At 28.3% G+C, this 16,206-nt stretch overlaps 1 protein-coding gene and 1 pseudogene across 6 annotated transcripts; both read left to right on the top strand.

Annotated features, from left to right (window-relative positions):
* Window positions 1–5,642: 5,642 nt before the first annotated feature.
* Window positions 5,643–9,989, top strand: LOC110273227 (uncharacterized). Of its 6 annotated transcripts, none has more exons than XM_052251309.1 (5): window positions 5,643–6,261; window positions 6,902–6,943; window positions 8,834–8,944; window positions 9,031–9,084; window positions 9,611–9,989. In XM_052251309.1, exons 1-4 carry the CDS (start codon window positions 6,022–6,024, stop codon window positions 9,073–9,075), a joined length of 438 nt encoding a protein of 145 aa, XP_052107269.1. In that variant the 5' UTR covers window positions 5,643–6,021; the 3' UTR covers window positions 9,076–9,084; window positions 9,611–9,989. The 6 variants fall into 6 exon arrangements, 4 of the variants coding, with proteins under 4 accessions (XP_052107269.1, XP_052107270.1, XP_052107268.1 ...); XM_052251310.1 differs by having other exon boundaries at window positions 9,031–9,104; XR_008000474.1 differs by having other exon boundaries at window positions 8,834–9,084.
* A 4,626-nt stretch (window positions 9,990–14,615) lies between these two features.
* LOC107494443 (uncharacterized) lies at window positions 14,616–15,047 on the top strand (annotated as a pseudogene).
* The last annotated feature ends 1,159 nt before the right edge of the window (window positions 15,048–16,206 follow it).

Raw genomic sequence — 16,206 nt, 5'->3', positions numbered from 1 at the left:
ACCAACATGTATTTGTCTGTCGTTGTTCTATTTTCGGAGGACACTTTTAAATTTGTGCCAACAAATTTTAGATCTCACATTTTAGTTTTTAATAAATTTAAAAAAAATACTTTTTTTTATTTTTCATCATTTGTTCAAAAAACAAAATATCATTCATAATTTAAAATTTTTTAATTAGTCTCTTACTATTTATGTAATCGGCCTAAACGACTCCTTTAAACATTAATCAAATGATACATTAGAGGTCACTGAAATCAGCAATAGGAGTCTCTTAGACCAACAACAAAGACAACTAAACCATTTACTCTAATGATTGGAGATCAATTAAAAAATTTTAAATTGACAAGAGTAGCTTTGATTCCATCAAATAAATAACAAAGTTACGAGAATCAAACCGGTCAATAAATCGATCGAGCGAGACTGATGGTATAATAGTTTAATGGACATTAAAGTTAAATTAAGATATTCTTCTTCTTTTATTTTATTAAATTTTTCATATTTACATAGAATATTAAACTAAATAGAAACAAGCAAATCATAACACTACTACTATATAAAACAAACTATTACTAATAGCCGTTAATACTCGGTCCTATAATAATCAAAGTGGATATACAAAGAACAACCATAAACCTAGCCAGATAGCTAAACAAATAATTAAGAAGAAAAAAAAGATGATGAATAATTTAACCATGAGTGGAGCCACTACCACCACCCCTACATCGATTAAAAGCACTGCAACCACGGTTGTAACGATTGGCAGGAGGACTCGGGCTACAATTCTTGGTGGTATTATCATTCTTCGATCATGGAATTCCATCATTCCCTATTGCACCGTTTCCTATCACCTTGTTCTTTGATTCAAATATTTCTATGATACTCTTTGAATCCATCTCAAATTCCTTCTTTGCTTCCATGCACTTCCCTATTGTTCCATTGCATGATGATTTAGGTATAGTTTTTGTCATCATACGCATTCCAACCACCGCCGTCGTCATGGTGACCATACAAATCACAATAGGAATTAAGTGAAGTGAGTAATTTTTGTTGGCCATTGTATTATTATTGATTTATTAGTAAAAATAAAAATTAAGAATATTATTGATCAAGTGTGACAAAATTATCACGCTTAATATCGGTATTTATAATGAAATATTGATGTGTATATCGTATATCAAAATTTTATTATTAATTTGAGATATTTTTTTTGTTATGGATATGTATGTATAAAGATCACAACTCACTAAAAATAAGATAATCGAAATTATCTTAATTAAATTTTAAGAAGTTAAATTCAAGTTATTCGTTAATTCACATATTTCACTACAATAAAATAGCATTTTGGCGACGTTTTTTTTTTAATACTTGGTGACGATTTTAACTGTCACTAAATGATTTTGCGACGGTTAAAAAAAGCATCGCAGATTTGAGTGTCGCCAGCTGACATAGTGACGATTTTGGACCACCGTTGGTAAGGAGTGTCGCTAAATTGTTTGTGACGGTTTTTAAAGCATAAAACCGTCACTAATTTGTAACACATGTAAAGGTGTTTTTTTATACTGTATTTCGCGACGTTTTGAAACTGTCGTTAAATTATTAAATTCTATGACACTTTTTTCTTATATTTTATGACTATTTGAAACCGTCACTAATATACTAGTTCTTATGACTGTTTTTAGACATATTTAGTGACTATTTAAACTGTCATAATATTTTTAGTGACAGTTTTTCGATCTAAAACCGTCACTAAGTTATTTATTTTTGTGACAATTTTTTCCTATATTTAGTAACTGTTTTAAACTGTCATAATCTCTCCAACATCAAAGTTTTTTTTATTAAATATTGCGAAAAATATTTCTATTTTAAATAATAATTTGTGTCTACCAACAAAATAATAAATGACATTAGATTTCAACAAATTTAAGAAAGGACGACGCAAGGATGGCGATGGCGAACCGCGACAATGAACAGCAAATGCAAACCGCGATGGTGAATGGTGAGACGATGAACGACGAATTGTAGCATGGTGAAGGTTGCTGCGTTACTTTCTCTGTTCTTCACCTCTTCTCATCTCATCGGAAACCACAGTGAAATAGTGAAATCCAATTTTAAAAAAATTAGAAAGTTAAAAAAAATAGTGAAAAATATAAACAGAGTACTGACGCTTTAAAATTAAGTGTATAAGTATCACAATGTTAATTAATAGAGACCCTTAAAATAACTTTCACAAATTAAGTATAGCTATCTGTTGAATTTGATGTAGTTTTACAATTTAAAATTAATCTTGATATATATAATTGTAGCATATATAGAGAATATGCGTATGTATTTTATGATGTACGTATGGTGGAAACATTGTGAACCGAATTATCTTAATTATTTAGACAACAAGAAACAATTATTATTTGAAGAATAATGGATAAAACATTATCCACAATATATTATAGGAATCCACATACAAAATTATTTGATTGAGATTTAATATGATTCAAAATATATCTTATTAAAATTTGGTATAATTTTAGACATATACATTATTTTCTCATTCAATCTTCTATTATCTACAAATTTTATTGCAAATTAAATTGGCCAACACATCTTTTTTCCTTACTCCTCGGGCGATCCTTTGCGCCACCATGTTATGTCGTTCACAGTGGCCGCGTTGATATGAAAGTGCAGGGAATTTCACATGAAAGTATATAATATTTTGTATAAGGTAAAAATTCAGATGCAATTAATCTTATGTGAAATTAATAGTTAAAAATTGTTGAGTAATTTAATAGATTTAATTAAATTGTCATCTAACAATTCTTAACTATTAATTTCAGATGAAATTAGCTGCACTTAAATTTTTACCTTCGTATAAATAAAGTATATAAAAATATGAAAATTTACATAAAATTAATAATTAAAAATATTAGATAATTGATAAATTTAATTAAATTATTATTAATAATGATCAATTCTACATAAAAATAACTAATTGCATATGAATTTTTACTATATCAAAAATCCTAAATCTTATAACAAATTAATGTATTATAATAAGCCATGGGTTATAATTTGGTCCTATTTGTGTCCTCAAGTTTGTAATCCTTCCTTACTGATAGGGAGAGCTTTTTTTTTTGTAAAATAAATATTTGTTGTGGTTATTAATTTTATTATAATTTATTTAAATTTTTAGAATACGTATTACACATTTACATGTTTTTTCCTTATATTGGATTATATTTAAACTAATACTAACTAAATTTTCATTATATCACTTTTATTTTTTCACTAAATATATTAGTCACTATTATTATTTGACACTTATTTTAATAAAAATATTAAAAAAAATTTATATAAAAATCTTTATTTAAAAATATAATTAATTTATTTAGTTATATTTTAAATAAAAATAATATTTTTATAACATATTAAAATTAAATTTTATAATTTATTATTCAATAATTAAAATAAAATATCTTCTCATAAGAATAATTGTAAAATCTTTATGAGTCACTAATTTTTCTATATAGAAAAAGGAGGCTAAAAAAAGGTAAATATTTCATTGGCTCCTTGTACTTTTCCTTAATAATAATAGTAACCTAACGTCTAATAAGTCTTTGAAATAAAATTACATATTGACTGAAAAAAATTACAAGAGTGGCATTATTAATAGAAATTCTTCAATGGACATCAAATATGTGTTTGGATTAGAATTTGTAAATAATAATTTGTATAAAATTAATTTTACAAACTTGATTTTGATAAAAAGTGAGCTGGTGTTAACGTAATTTATGTTTGGTAATTTTGTATTAAAATAGATTATAATAAAATAAATATAACTTGTATTATATCATTTAAAATTACGTTTAAACAAAAATTATTAAAAAAGATATCAATTTATATTATTCAAAACTATATTATTTTAATACTCTTTGACTATAATTTCTTTTGAAAAGAATTTAAATTTATGTGTTAAAATTTAGTACTCTTTTAATTATAATTTGTTAGTACTTTTCTTTAGTATTCTTTTTGTATTTAATTATATTTTTATAATGAAATTTATATTATAAAGATTAACCATAATAAATAAAATATATACTAATTTAAGAACATATAGTTAAAAATATACAAAGTTAAATAAAAAAATAAAGTTCTATAAAAAATACTTATTAATAAAAGAGATTAAAATAATTTATATCAACAATGAATACTAAAAATTTTATTAAAAAAATAAAAATACATAAGTGAACATAAAAAAATTCTAAACAAAAATATTCATACTATTAACAAGAAAAATAAATAAAAAATTAATAAAAATTAAAACTTAACAAAGAGTAATAATAATATTAAAAAAATATTTGTTTGTAAAGTATAGTCATGAAAAAAAATTCAAGAACTCTGATGATTATTTTTTGTATCTTTTATTGTAAATGAGATTGAATGGTAGAATAGATAGAATATTAATTAATTTTTTAATTTATTAAGTGAACGCAAAAAGTTGCAATTTGTTGCTTATAGTGAACGAGAGTTTAAATCCAAAATCATGTTTGTTTAGAGAAAAACAAGTTAACCAAACAAAAATTACAGCATTTAAAAAGATTGAACGTGCTTCTTGTGCTTTCAATATGTTTATCAAACACACCCTACGTAATCAAAGGCAAAAGCTAAAGAAAATAACAATAAGAGTAAGCTAAGAGAGACTAATGCTTAGTTTGGTAAAGTTTTTTGAAGAGGTATTTGTACTTTTTAAAAGCTCAAATTCCTCATTTTTTGTTTGGTAAATAAAAAAAGATCATGTGCTTGCAGCTTTTAAATGATCAGGATACATAGAGCTTTTCAAAGTTAGCTTATACTTTTCAAAATTTAAAAGTCTAATATAATCTCATATGTTAATTAATTTTTAAATTTAATATTTGTATTTACGTCTATAATAGTATTTTTAAGTTTTAAAAGCTATTTTACCAAACACCATTTTTGTTGCTTGTATTTATTGAAAGTTATTTTTAATTTAATTTACCAAATATAAATGCTACAACTTTTAAAAAGTCATCTTTTAAAAATTAACTTTTGGGTTATGCTACATGTACACCAAAATCAGCCACCAGTATAAAATACATGCCGGAATATAAATACACATTAAAAATAAATTAAACCACACATGTATGTATATACAAATATATTTGTCTTCAACGTTTTCATCCTGTTTAAGTCCCTAATGTTTCAAAATCTTCTCAATTTGTCCCGCCGTCAATTCTGTTAACGGATCCTTAATGGCAAGACAATATTAAGTCAATTTTAAAATGTTAGGGACTTAAATAGAACGATTAAAACATTAACATTGGAGACAAAATTGATACTTTGTTCAATTGGGATTTATACTTTATTATCTTAGTTAGATTTTGAAACCAACATTGTTCATGCATGCCCCTTTATTACACTACAAGAAAAATATCCATTCAGTCACACTTTTTAAATTACATTTAAAAAGCGTAACTTATTCATAGAATAGAGTTACCATTTTATAGAAGAATAATAAACATAGTTATGACATTACTTAAAAAATATGTGCATAGCCTTATCTTGATGGTTATGTTTTGGGTACGCTTACAAGACGTTTCCTAATCTAAACGCGCTATAAGCTTAATGAATTTTTCTCTTTCATAAACCTGCGCCCTTCTCCTTCCTTCAGAGATCAGAGTTTACCTTCTTCGCCGTTTTTGCCCTTCTTCTTGACAAACCTGTGATCCTTAATCTTGCAAAACCTTTTCCCTTTCCCCTTCTAATTCTCTGAAACTACTCTGATATCTCTAAAAAGTAAAAACCCTTTTCCCTTTTTAATTCTCTTGAAACCCTTGCCCTTTTATCTCCAAAACCAAACACTCTCATCTCTCAACACTCATTTATGGCACCGGCACTGGACAGATGATGGCTAATGACAGGGTGGCATTGAGTAACGGAACCACGACCGGTAGAAAGCAACAGAACAAAGGAGGCGAGGCGAGCTGCGACGGTGACTGATATGGGGTGGAGATGCGAACATGTGACCGAAACCACCACTCGCCACTCCGGCTCCACATTCTAATGTCTCAGAATCTTTCTATCCCTCTCATAACCACTCAGTCGGTCTCGGTCAAAACCGCTCATTCTCTGTTCTCAGTAACGAAAAAGAGTGAAGAATGTCAAGTTGGCCTTGATGATGACGAACCGCGATGGAGAACTGAGATGGTAGTGACGATGAACCGAGACATTAGCAATGAACAGAGATCAAAGGTGTGTATGAATTTTTCTGGTTTTGCAATTTTTTTGAGGATTTGTTGTTCTGATATTTGGGGTTCTACAATCTTTTGTAATTTCTGCTTCTTACTATGTTAGAGTTTGCTTTTTTATTTTGCATTTTGCTTTATTATTTTGCATCTTGCTTTGTTAGGGTTTGTTAGTTGTTATTAGTGCTATTCTCTCATTGGAAACCAAGTACCAGCAGGTTTGGTAGTTGTTATTAGTGTTATTCTTGAGGAACTGTATTACTTTCTTGGGATAAACGGATTATTATGGATTAAATTACATACTGAATGGCATAAATTTATGATAGATATCATGAAATAATTATTGATAGATTGGTTTACGTAGTCATAACTTGACTTTCATGCTACTCTCTGATGATCTGATCATAACTTGCCAGAGTGAATTTGAAATATTTTAACCTGTTTTCACTCATTCTCTAACTCGCTCTCACTTTTAGTTCGAAGGTGAGTATGATTTTGATAGTGATGATTAGGTATGAGATATATAGAATTCTTCTCTTTATTCTATTCTATGACAATTTCTATTTAGAGAGTATCACAACAATGCAGTGTGCTGCGAGTGCTAATTTGAAAATTTCTTCTTCTGTTAATCATTCTGGCATAATCAGATAGAGAAAAAGTGGAGTCTCTTTGGAGAAACAATGTCACAGGTATTTCAATGTCTCTATCTTGCTTTCTGCAAATTGTCAAACTCTTCGTTCCAGGTTTTATTTTTGATGAATTAAACAAAGCATTATAGTAACTCCGCCTATGTTACACTTGCGGTACATAGCCGGTCCCAAGCCCGGATAAAGGAGGAGGGTTGTGTTAGGTCTTCGGCAACCAACATAAAAATATAGCCGAACCCCCATGACATGAATCAAAGACATTATTGCGTTAAAGCTAGGTCGTTGCCCGGAAGCAACGCGCCGTATGGCTCGAGTACGGTGTCAAAGCAAGAGCCGCTGCATCGGTGCCCGGATGTAGTGTTAAATGAGCAAGGATTCTCGCGTTTTCGTGAACGGATGAAGGTAAATAAGCTAGTTCACAAAGTAAAAGGTAAAGGTCGAAGCGACAGAAGGTTGAGATTTGGGACATGGAACATAGGCACTCTAACAGGAAAGTCCATGGAGGTGGTGGACACCATGACAAGGAGGAAAATTAACATTATGTGCCTACAAGAAACGAAAAGAGGCTCTAAAGCAGATGAAAAATGGCAGGGCAGTAGGACCTGATAATATCCCGATTGAGGTTTGGAAGGGTCTTGGAGAAAAAGGCATCAATTGGTTAACCAAACTTTTTAATGAGATTTTAAGGTCAAAGAAGATGCCTGATGAGTGGAGAAAGAGTACCTTGGTACTTATCTACAAGAATAAGGGGGATATACAAAGTTGCGGAAACTATAGAAGGATTAAGCTTATGAGTCATACTATGAAGTTATGGGAAAGGGTGATAGAACGGAGGTTGAGAAAAGAGACACAAGTAACAGAGAACCAATTTGGATTTATGCCAGGAAGATCTACCACTGAAGCGATATACCTATTAAGAAGGATGATGGAGAGGTATCGTAGTAATAAAAGGGATCTACACATGGTGTTTATTGATTTGGAAAAAGCGTATGATAGGGTACCAAAGTCAAGGGAAGACTTAAATAAGAAGTTGGAGCTATGGAGAGAAACTTTAGAAGTGTATGGTCTGCGCATAAGCCGTAGCAAGACGGAATATATGGAATGTAAGTTCAGTTTAAGAAGGGAAAACCCCAATATAGAGGTGAAGATTGGAGAAAACACCTTAAGAAAAGTTAAAAGTTTTAAGTATCTTGGGTGTATCATACAGGATAATGGAGAGATTGAACAAGATGTAAATCATAGGATCCAAGCAGGTTGGTCAAAATGGCAGAGTGCATCTTGTTTTACATGCAACAAAAAAGTGCCTTTAAAACTTAAAGGTAAATTCTATCGCACCGCCATAAGACCGGCTATGCTGTATGGTACGGAGTGTTGGGCGGCTAAAGGGGAGCACGAACATAAGCTGAGTGTGGCAGAGATGAAGATGTTGAGATGGATGAGTGGTCATATGCGATTGGATAAAATAAGGAATGAAGATATAAGGGAGAGATTTGGAGTAGCACCCATTGTGGAAAAGATAGTTGAATCGCGTCTCAGGTGGTTTGGACATGTAAGAAGAAGACCGATAGAACATCCAGTCAGGAGGGTGGATGAGATGGAAGATGGACAAAGGGCGAAAGACAGAGGAAGACCTAAGAAGACCATCCATGAGGTGGTCAAACGAGATCTACATGTAAACGATTTCTCTGTAGACATGATACATGATAGAGCACAATGGCATCGTTTGATTCATGTAGCCGACCCCACTTAGTGGGACAAGGCTTTGTTGTTGTTGTTGTTGTTTGTAAACAAAACATTATAGTAGAAGATGTCTGGGACTGCTTTAAAAAATATTCTATGCGCACCAACCTACTTTTCAATTATTGATTTAATTTAATAATGTAACTTGGATGCATATTATTATTCACACTGTTACTTTTGATGCCTTTGCAGGAGAATGCTGACAATTTTACAAAGTTAAAAGGCCTGTTGCAGAGTATAATACACGCTACTTCAAATTTTGAGTTGAGTTCTTTATGGTTACCAAGTAGATTTAGGTCAAAGGTAGGCATTGTTGCATTAATACCATTACACTATAGTTCTATTGAAACTGAGATTTGATGGCCAAAATTTGGTAATGAGCAACCCAGGTTTATAATGTTGCTTCACCCGATGATTGCTTGGGACCCACCTGAATTAGCAAGGTAAAAGAAGCTCTCAAATGGTAAATTTTTTTTTTAATTTTGATGCCGAACAAAATGTTATTGTTTGAATTTTAATTTTGACCTCTTGGACATGTTTTATCACTTCCTATTATATTCTTTAACCTTTTAATTGTTATAGGTTTCATGGGCCTTTGGCTTTCGTTATATTAAGATTTTATGTATATATAAGATAGAAAGAATTCTAGCTGTAGCTGAATATAAATCCTTATCAATTCCATAGAGGAGTTTTCAAATTATTTGTGTTGGGATTTATATTTCAGTGATAATGCTAAAGCTGTTTTGCTATTCTACTTAGGATAACCAAATTAGGATTGAGTTGGATCTGTAATCTTCTTATCATTTAGTTTGTAATCTCTAAGTTACACATTGAGACTAACTTCAGGGTGCAACTTGGGCTGACTCTCCAAAAAAATAACTTAGTTCTATTATGCTAATTGTTTTTATTTATCTTTAACTATATTTTCATTTGAAAGTTGAAACAATGGTCAACTAGTTCCATTCGCAGTATCCCAGGTTTATTGAGACCTTTGGTACCCATATTGTTGTTGGAATGAAAATGGGAGGAAAGGATGTAATATATTTGACAGCAGCACTCATCAGCTCTCCAACCTGCTGATGTTCAAAAAAGACTGAAAGAGATGGCAGATAGAAGATTTATGGATGCTACTGGCTAATATACAATTGGAATCCGGGAACAGAGGATAACATTCGCTAATATCAGTCCATCAAGTTCTTATTCGCATAAGGAGGTATGCATTGAACATTACCCTTGACAATATTTAACCTGTTTACTAGTTTCTTGCTAGTTGTGCCAGCTGAACAGAAGTGGAGTATTTCAATTCCTTTGCATGTTAGAGTTTTTCTTGAATTTAGATCTTAATTTGGTGGGCAAAACAGAACTAACATAAAATACTTAAAATTACCTTCCCTATCCAAATGATATTCCAGTGGAGAAATCTTTACGCTACCTAGCTTTTTGAGTGTTTTTTATTTTATTTTATTTTGCCTAGAATTATAATAAATGGGAAAAAAAATGTCTCATTTTACATTGATTCTTAATTTACACAACTATTGTCAGTTTGGTTTCTAATAATTTTCGGTTTGATTTTTTAATTTTTATAATTGCAAATGTCATTATAATATTTTTTTAATTATTTTTTTTATATAATTATGTAGGATAATATTGAGGACGTTAATTTATCATTGTGGTTTAATTTATTGGCTAAGATGGAATAGTGTTAGGAATGGATACATGTATGGTTGACTAATGCCTTTTATTAGAAGATATTTATGTAGGATATAATGTTTTAGTTGTTCGCAGAGTATTAGTGGTAAATTTTAAGTGGTCTCATGTTTATTTTGGTATGGCTATGCTTAATTTAGTGTGAGATGTATGAATATTTAAAATTAACTTCATTCCAATACTTTTGATTCATTATAAATATATTTTGTTTATAAATAATTTTTTTATTTAAAGAAATTATTTAATATAATTATGTATTTTATTTTTCTGTTATAATATTTAACTCATTTAATTAAAAATACAGAATTATATATGTAATTATATTACTAAATATTATATTGTACAAAAAATTATTAGAATATTATGTATAAGTAAAAACAAAAAAACAATGAGGGATCTAATGTTACATTTTTATAGAGTAGTTATAGTATACAATGTGGCTACGCTTTAAAAATGATGCAGTAGTATAGCTTATTCTAGTAAGTATAGTAGTGTAGCCTATTTTAGTAAGTATGGAAACTGAAAAAGGTCATTTTTGATCCTAAACAATATCACTTAAAAGATGCACCCTATTTTCAAAGGCCAAAAATATAACTTTTGATCGTAACTTTTGAAAATAAGTAATATTAGTATAGACATTTCTTATAAAAGTGTTTCTAAAACCTAAAAAACGTAGCCTTTGTCTAAGGTATCATTGTTTTTCATTTTTTGCTACACTTTTATTAATATTGAAGAAAACTATCAATTATGTGTTGCTAGCTAGAAGAGTATGTAGAAAATTAAATCAGAATAAAAGTAAAGTTATGAGCTAGTCTATCTTTTAATGAGAGTTTAAAATTGCATTTGCTACATTAAAAACTACTGCTAATTAATTTGTGCTTCATTCACGTGGAAACATATATAATATAATAATTAATTTGATTCAACAAATTCTTACTTGAACTGTAAATGTATGTGATTATTATACCCTTTTAAAGTCTTTCATATGTTATTATTATATTATGCACAAAAGTCTACAATGAAATATGTAGTTAATTGTGTCTCTGTACATGACATGAAACAATATGAAAGTGCAGGATTTCGCATGAAAGTATATAACATTTCTTATAACATGAAAATTCAAGTGTAGTTAATTTTATGTGAAATTAATAATTAAAAGTTGTTAAATAATTTAAAATATTTGACTAAATTATTATTTAGCAGCTTTTAATTATCAACTTCACATAAAATTAATTACACCTAAATTTTTATCTTTATATAAAATATATGAAAATGTGAAAATTTACGTAAAAGTAATAATTAAAAATTATTAAATAATGTAACAAATTTAACTAAAATATTATTAATAATGATAAACTTTACATCAAAATAACTAATTGCATATAAATTTTCACTATATCAAAAATCCTAAACCCTATAACAAATTAACTATTATAATAAACCATGGACTATAATTTTGGCCTAATATGGGCATATTTGTGTCCACAAGTTTGTAATCCTTCCTTACTCATAGGGAAAGTTTTTTTTTTAATATTTGTTGTGGTTATTAATTCTATCATAATTTATTTAAATTTTTAGAATACATATTACATATTTACATGTTTGTTTCTTATATTGGATTAATATTAAAACTAATACTAACTAAATTTTTATTCTATCACTTTTTATTTTTTCACTAAATATATTAGTCACTATTATAATATACTAAAATTAAATTTTACAATTTATTATTTAATGATCAAAATAAAATATCTCCTTATGAAAATAATTGTAAAGTCTTTGTTGGAATATCACTAAATTTTCTATATACAAAAAAAAGGAGGCTGAGAAAAGATAAATGTTTAATAATAGTAACCGAACATCTAAGCTTTTGAACAAAAATAACATATTGACTGAAAAAAAAAATACAAGAGTGACGTTATTAATAGAAAATTAGAAATTTTTCTATGGATAAGTAATCAAAGACAAAAGCTAAAGAAAATAACAATAAGAGTAAGTTAAGAGAGACTAAATGGTAACATAAAAAACAAGTTAAATTAGGAGACTCCTCTTCTTTTTTTATTTTATTAAACTTTTTATATTTACATAGAATATTAAACTAAATCGAAACAAGTAAAATCATAACACTACTACTATATAAAACAAACTATTACTAATAGCGATTAATAATGGGTCCTAAAAAATCAAAATGAATATACAAAGAACAACCATAAATCTAGCTAGATAACTAAATAAATAATTAAGAAAAAAAAGAAGATGATGATGAATAATTTAATCATGGGTAGAGCCACCACCACCCCTGCATCGATTAATGGCACTGCAGCCACGATTGTAATTTGTAATGGTTGGCAGGAAGACTCGGTCTACAATTTTTGGTGGTATTATCTTTCTTCGAGCATGGAATTCCATTCCTTCCCATTATACCGTTTCCTATTACCTTATTCTTTGATTTAAATATCTCCATGTTGCTCTCTGAATTCATCTCAAATTCCTTCTTTACTTCCATGCACTTCCTTATCGTCCCATTGCATGATGGCGAAGATATAGTCTTTGTTATCGTGTGCATTCCGGCCACTGCCGCAGTCATGATAGCAATGCAAGTCACGATAAGAACCAAGTGAAGTGAGTAGTTTTTGTTGGCCATTGTATTATTATTAACTTACTAATAGAAATAAAGATTAAGAATATTATTAACCAAGTGTGACAAAATTATCACGCCTAATACTGCTATTTATAATAAAATATTGACATATGTAGTGTATAAATTGTATATCAAATCTTATTATTAATTTAAGATACATTCTATTTTTATTTTAATAATTATGAAATTTGAATATAGTTACATGTAATTAACTGTTTTATGGATATGTATGTTTAGTGTCACCATTTCCGTGCTAGTTCTGGTCATTAGAATGAGATAATAATAATCGAAATTATCTTAATTAGTTACTAGAGATATCATATATACTCATTATTTTAGGAAATCAAATTCAAATTATTCTTTAATTCACGTATTTAATTTTACAGTAGATTAAAACTAATCTTGATTTATTATTAATAGTATAAAGAATATATATGTATTTTATCTTAATAACTTAGACAATAAGTAACAATCATTATTTGAAGAATAATAGATAAAATATTATCCACAATATATTATGGGAAACTACATACAAAATTATTTGATTGAGATTTAATATGATCTAAAATATATCTTATTAAGATTTGATATGATTTTAGATACGATAATACATTATTTTCTCATTCAATCTTCTATTATCTACAAATTTTGTAGCAAAATTTGGCCAATCGTAAAATTAATAATTAACTAATTTAATAAATTTAACTAAATTATTATTAATAATTATAAATTTCACATAAAAATAACTAATTGTATATAAATTTTTACTATATCAAAAACCCTAAACTTTATAACAAATTAACGTATTATAATAATTAAGGATGTTATGGTTTTATATGACGGTCCTTTCTACTGTGTTTGTCTTTTAATGTGCCCAAATACGAGGAACAGGGTCTGTGTCTAGACAACAAAATCTCTATTGTGGCTAAGGACCCCATAACAACATTTTCAAGCCTTAAACTTTTTAAAAGCTAATTATTTAATTACATGTAAATCAAAATAAAATCTTCATTCGTGCTTAGCTTACGGACACAAAAAATTAAATTAATGTAGAATAGGTTGTCTAAACTCTAAAGTAGGAGACATGCCAAGGACGATTCGATGTCCGGTTTATCTTTACCCATCCATGTTAATTAGTTCTTCACCAAAAATTAAAATAAAATAAAATTCTTTTATTTTATTTATTTAATTTTTCGACCAAAAAACAATCATTTTCTATTATTTGATTGGAATAAAAAAAATTGTCTTTCAACCCAAACTTAATCTTTTATAAATTCTATGTATAATCATTCATATATCTTTAGTCGAAAACATAAATTATGTTAGATAAACCGAATTTTAAATAATAAAATTTAGAGGTTAACAATTTAGTCAAGATCAAATAATACACCCATCACAATATTATTGGTAGACAAAGGGAGAGAATATTTCAGAAAAACATACATGGACAACATAATGTTGGTCATGTTTATTCACACATACACATAACTACTTTATAAAATTAATCTCTTAAATTAAATTCTCTATTATTATTATTATACAACGATGCCTAATATCTAAACACTAACTACTCTATATATATTCACTTCACTTCATTTCTTTCCCTTATTCACTTCACAAACACACATGGAAACTGAGTCACTATTGTCATCTAAGCCAACTTATTACGGCGGCATCAAGAGCTACTTGAGGAGGCGCTGCTACCAACGTGGCAGCTCCGGCAGCGGGGAAGGAAACAAAGGTCATAAGGTGGTTGAAAAGAAGGCCTAGAAAGTATTATTGGAGGATAAGAACACTTCCAAAGGTTAGATGGGTAATTAGATCACCTTTAATTTGAAGATGTTGATTAAGCTTAAGAATGTATATATGAACTTCATGTTAAGGTTAGCCGGCAACATAGGATCATTGAACACTCAGAATAATGTTGTGTTTGGTGGGAAAAGGATCCCAAAGCCTCGTCAATTTTCTATGCGTTTTTCTGGTGATGCTTTTGAGGCAAGGCTTATATATGAAATTTTCAAGACCTTGGTTGCTTTTCATGAGTTAAATCCCATGTAATAATTATCAATTTCTTTATTCTCTTCTTTCTTTTCTTTTCTTATTCTTCTAATTTTTTTAATTTATATGCAATTGCAGTTAATTTTATGTGAAGTTGATAGTTAAAAATTGTTAAATGATAATTTAATTAAATATGTTAAATTATTTAAAAGCTCTTAGCTACAATTTTACATGAAACTAATTGTCTGAATTTTCACCTTTATATACTATATTAGTTTATAAATAAGTCTAAAAATAATTACCTTTTATACTATTGTTTGAAAAATAATACCACAAGAATCCTTAGTTAGAATGGATTCTAATTCAGCATCTTTTGAGATTTTGAGAAGAGTTGCTCTTTTGTGTTTGGGGGAGTTATTGTTTATCGTTGGCCTCTAGTTTAATAGTTTAATGATCTAACCGGACTAAACTGTAATTGAATCGATTTAATTAAATATAAAATAAAATTATTAAAAAATTAATATATAATTTTAAATTTTTTAATTCAATAATTTTTAAAATTTTACAATTTTATCTAATGATTTAAAAAATTAAACAATCAACAACAATATTATTAACTCAAAAAATTAACTCAAAATGAATTATTTAATATTATTGAATGTTTTAACAATTTTCTAAGAAATCAAAATGATACAATGGTTTGTTTTCTTTTTGGATCTCCATATGGTTATGGTCCAATCCAATATTCATCCGATCCATCTATTTGCCATTTTGACCCATCAATTACCATACAATTTTTTCTATATCAACAATTCAAGAACAAATTAAAACAAGAAGCAGACAACAAATTACTATAATAGAGAGGAAGTTTACAAAAAGAAGATGGCTAACCTTAACCAACTTAATAGCAAATAGCTTTGACTATTAAACAATTTATTAAAACAAAGAGCTATGAAACAATAGGAGTGTAAGTTATCGAATGAAATCGAAATTTATTGTAAAATGGAATCAAAATTTTTAACAATTGAATTAAAAATCAAAAAACTAATTTTTTTTTTATTTTTTTAATTAAATCGATCGGTTCGATTTAGTTTTCAGTTGGCTTGGCAGAAATCAAATCGAACAGTAATACTTCTTTTTACTAGTTTACCCTTTAATCTAGTAACAAAATCTCCAAATCTCTAACTCTAACTCCATTTCAGCTTTCACGCAACCACAA

This window comes from Arachis duranensis, chromosome 6 (genome assembly GCF_000817695.3).
Source record: "Arachis duranensis cultivar V14167 chromosome 6, aradu.V14167.gnm2.J7QH, whole genome shotgun sequence".
Lineage (NCBI taxonomy): Eukaryota > Viridiplantae > Streptophyta > Magnoliopsida > Fabales > Fabaceae > Arachis > Arachis duranensis.
The sequence above is the reverse complement of the archived record's forward strand: the minus strand, read 5'-3'. Positions and strand labels throughout refer to the sequence as shown.

Coding starts and splice junctions, on each gene's coding strand:
- LOC110273227 (XM_052251307.1), top strand. CDS start 6,022: ATGCGAACATGTGACCGAAACCACCACTCGCCACTCCGGCTCCACATT. Junction 6,262..6,901: donor GCAATGAACAGAGATCAAAG/GTGTGTATGAAT, acceptor TGGCATAATCAG/ATAGAGAAAAAGTGGAGTCT. Junction 6,944..8,833: donor TTGGAGAAACAATGTCACAG/GTATTTCAATGT, acceptor ATGCCTTTGCAG/GAGAATGCTGACAATTTTAC.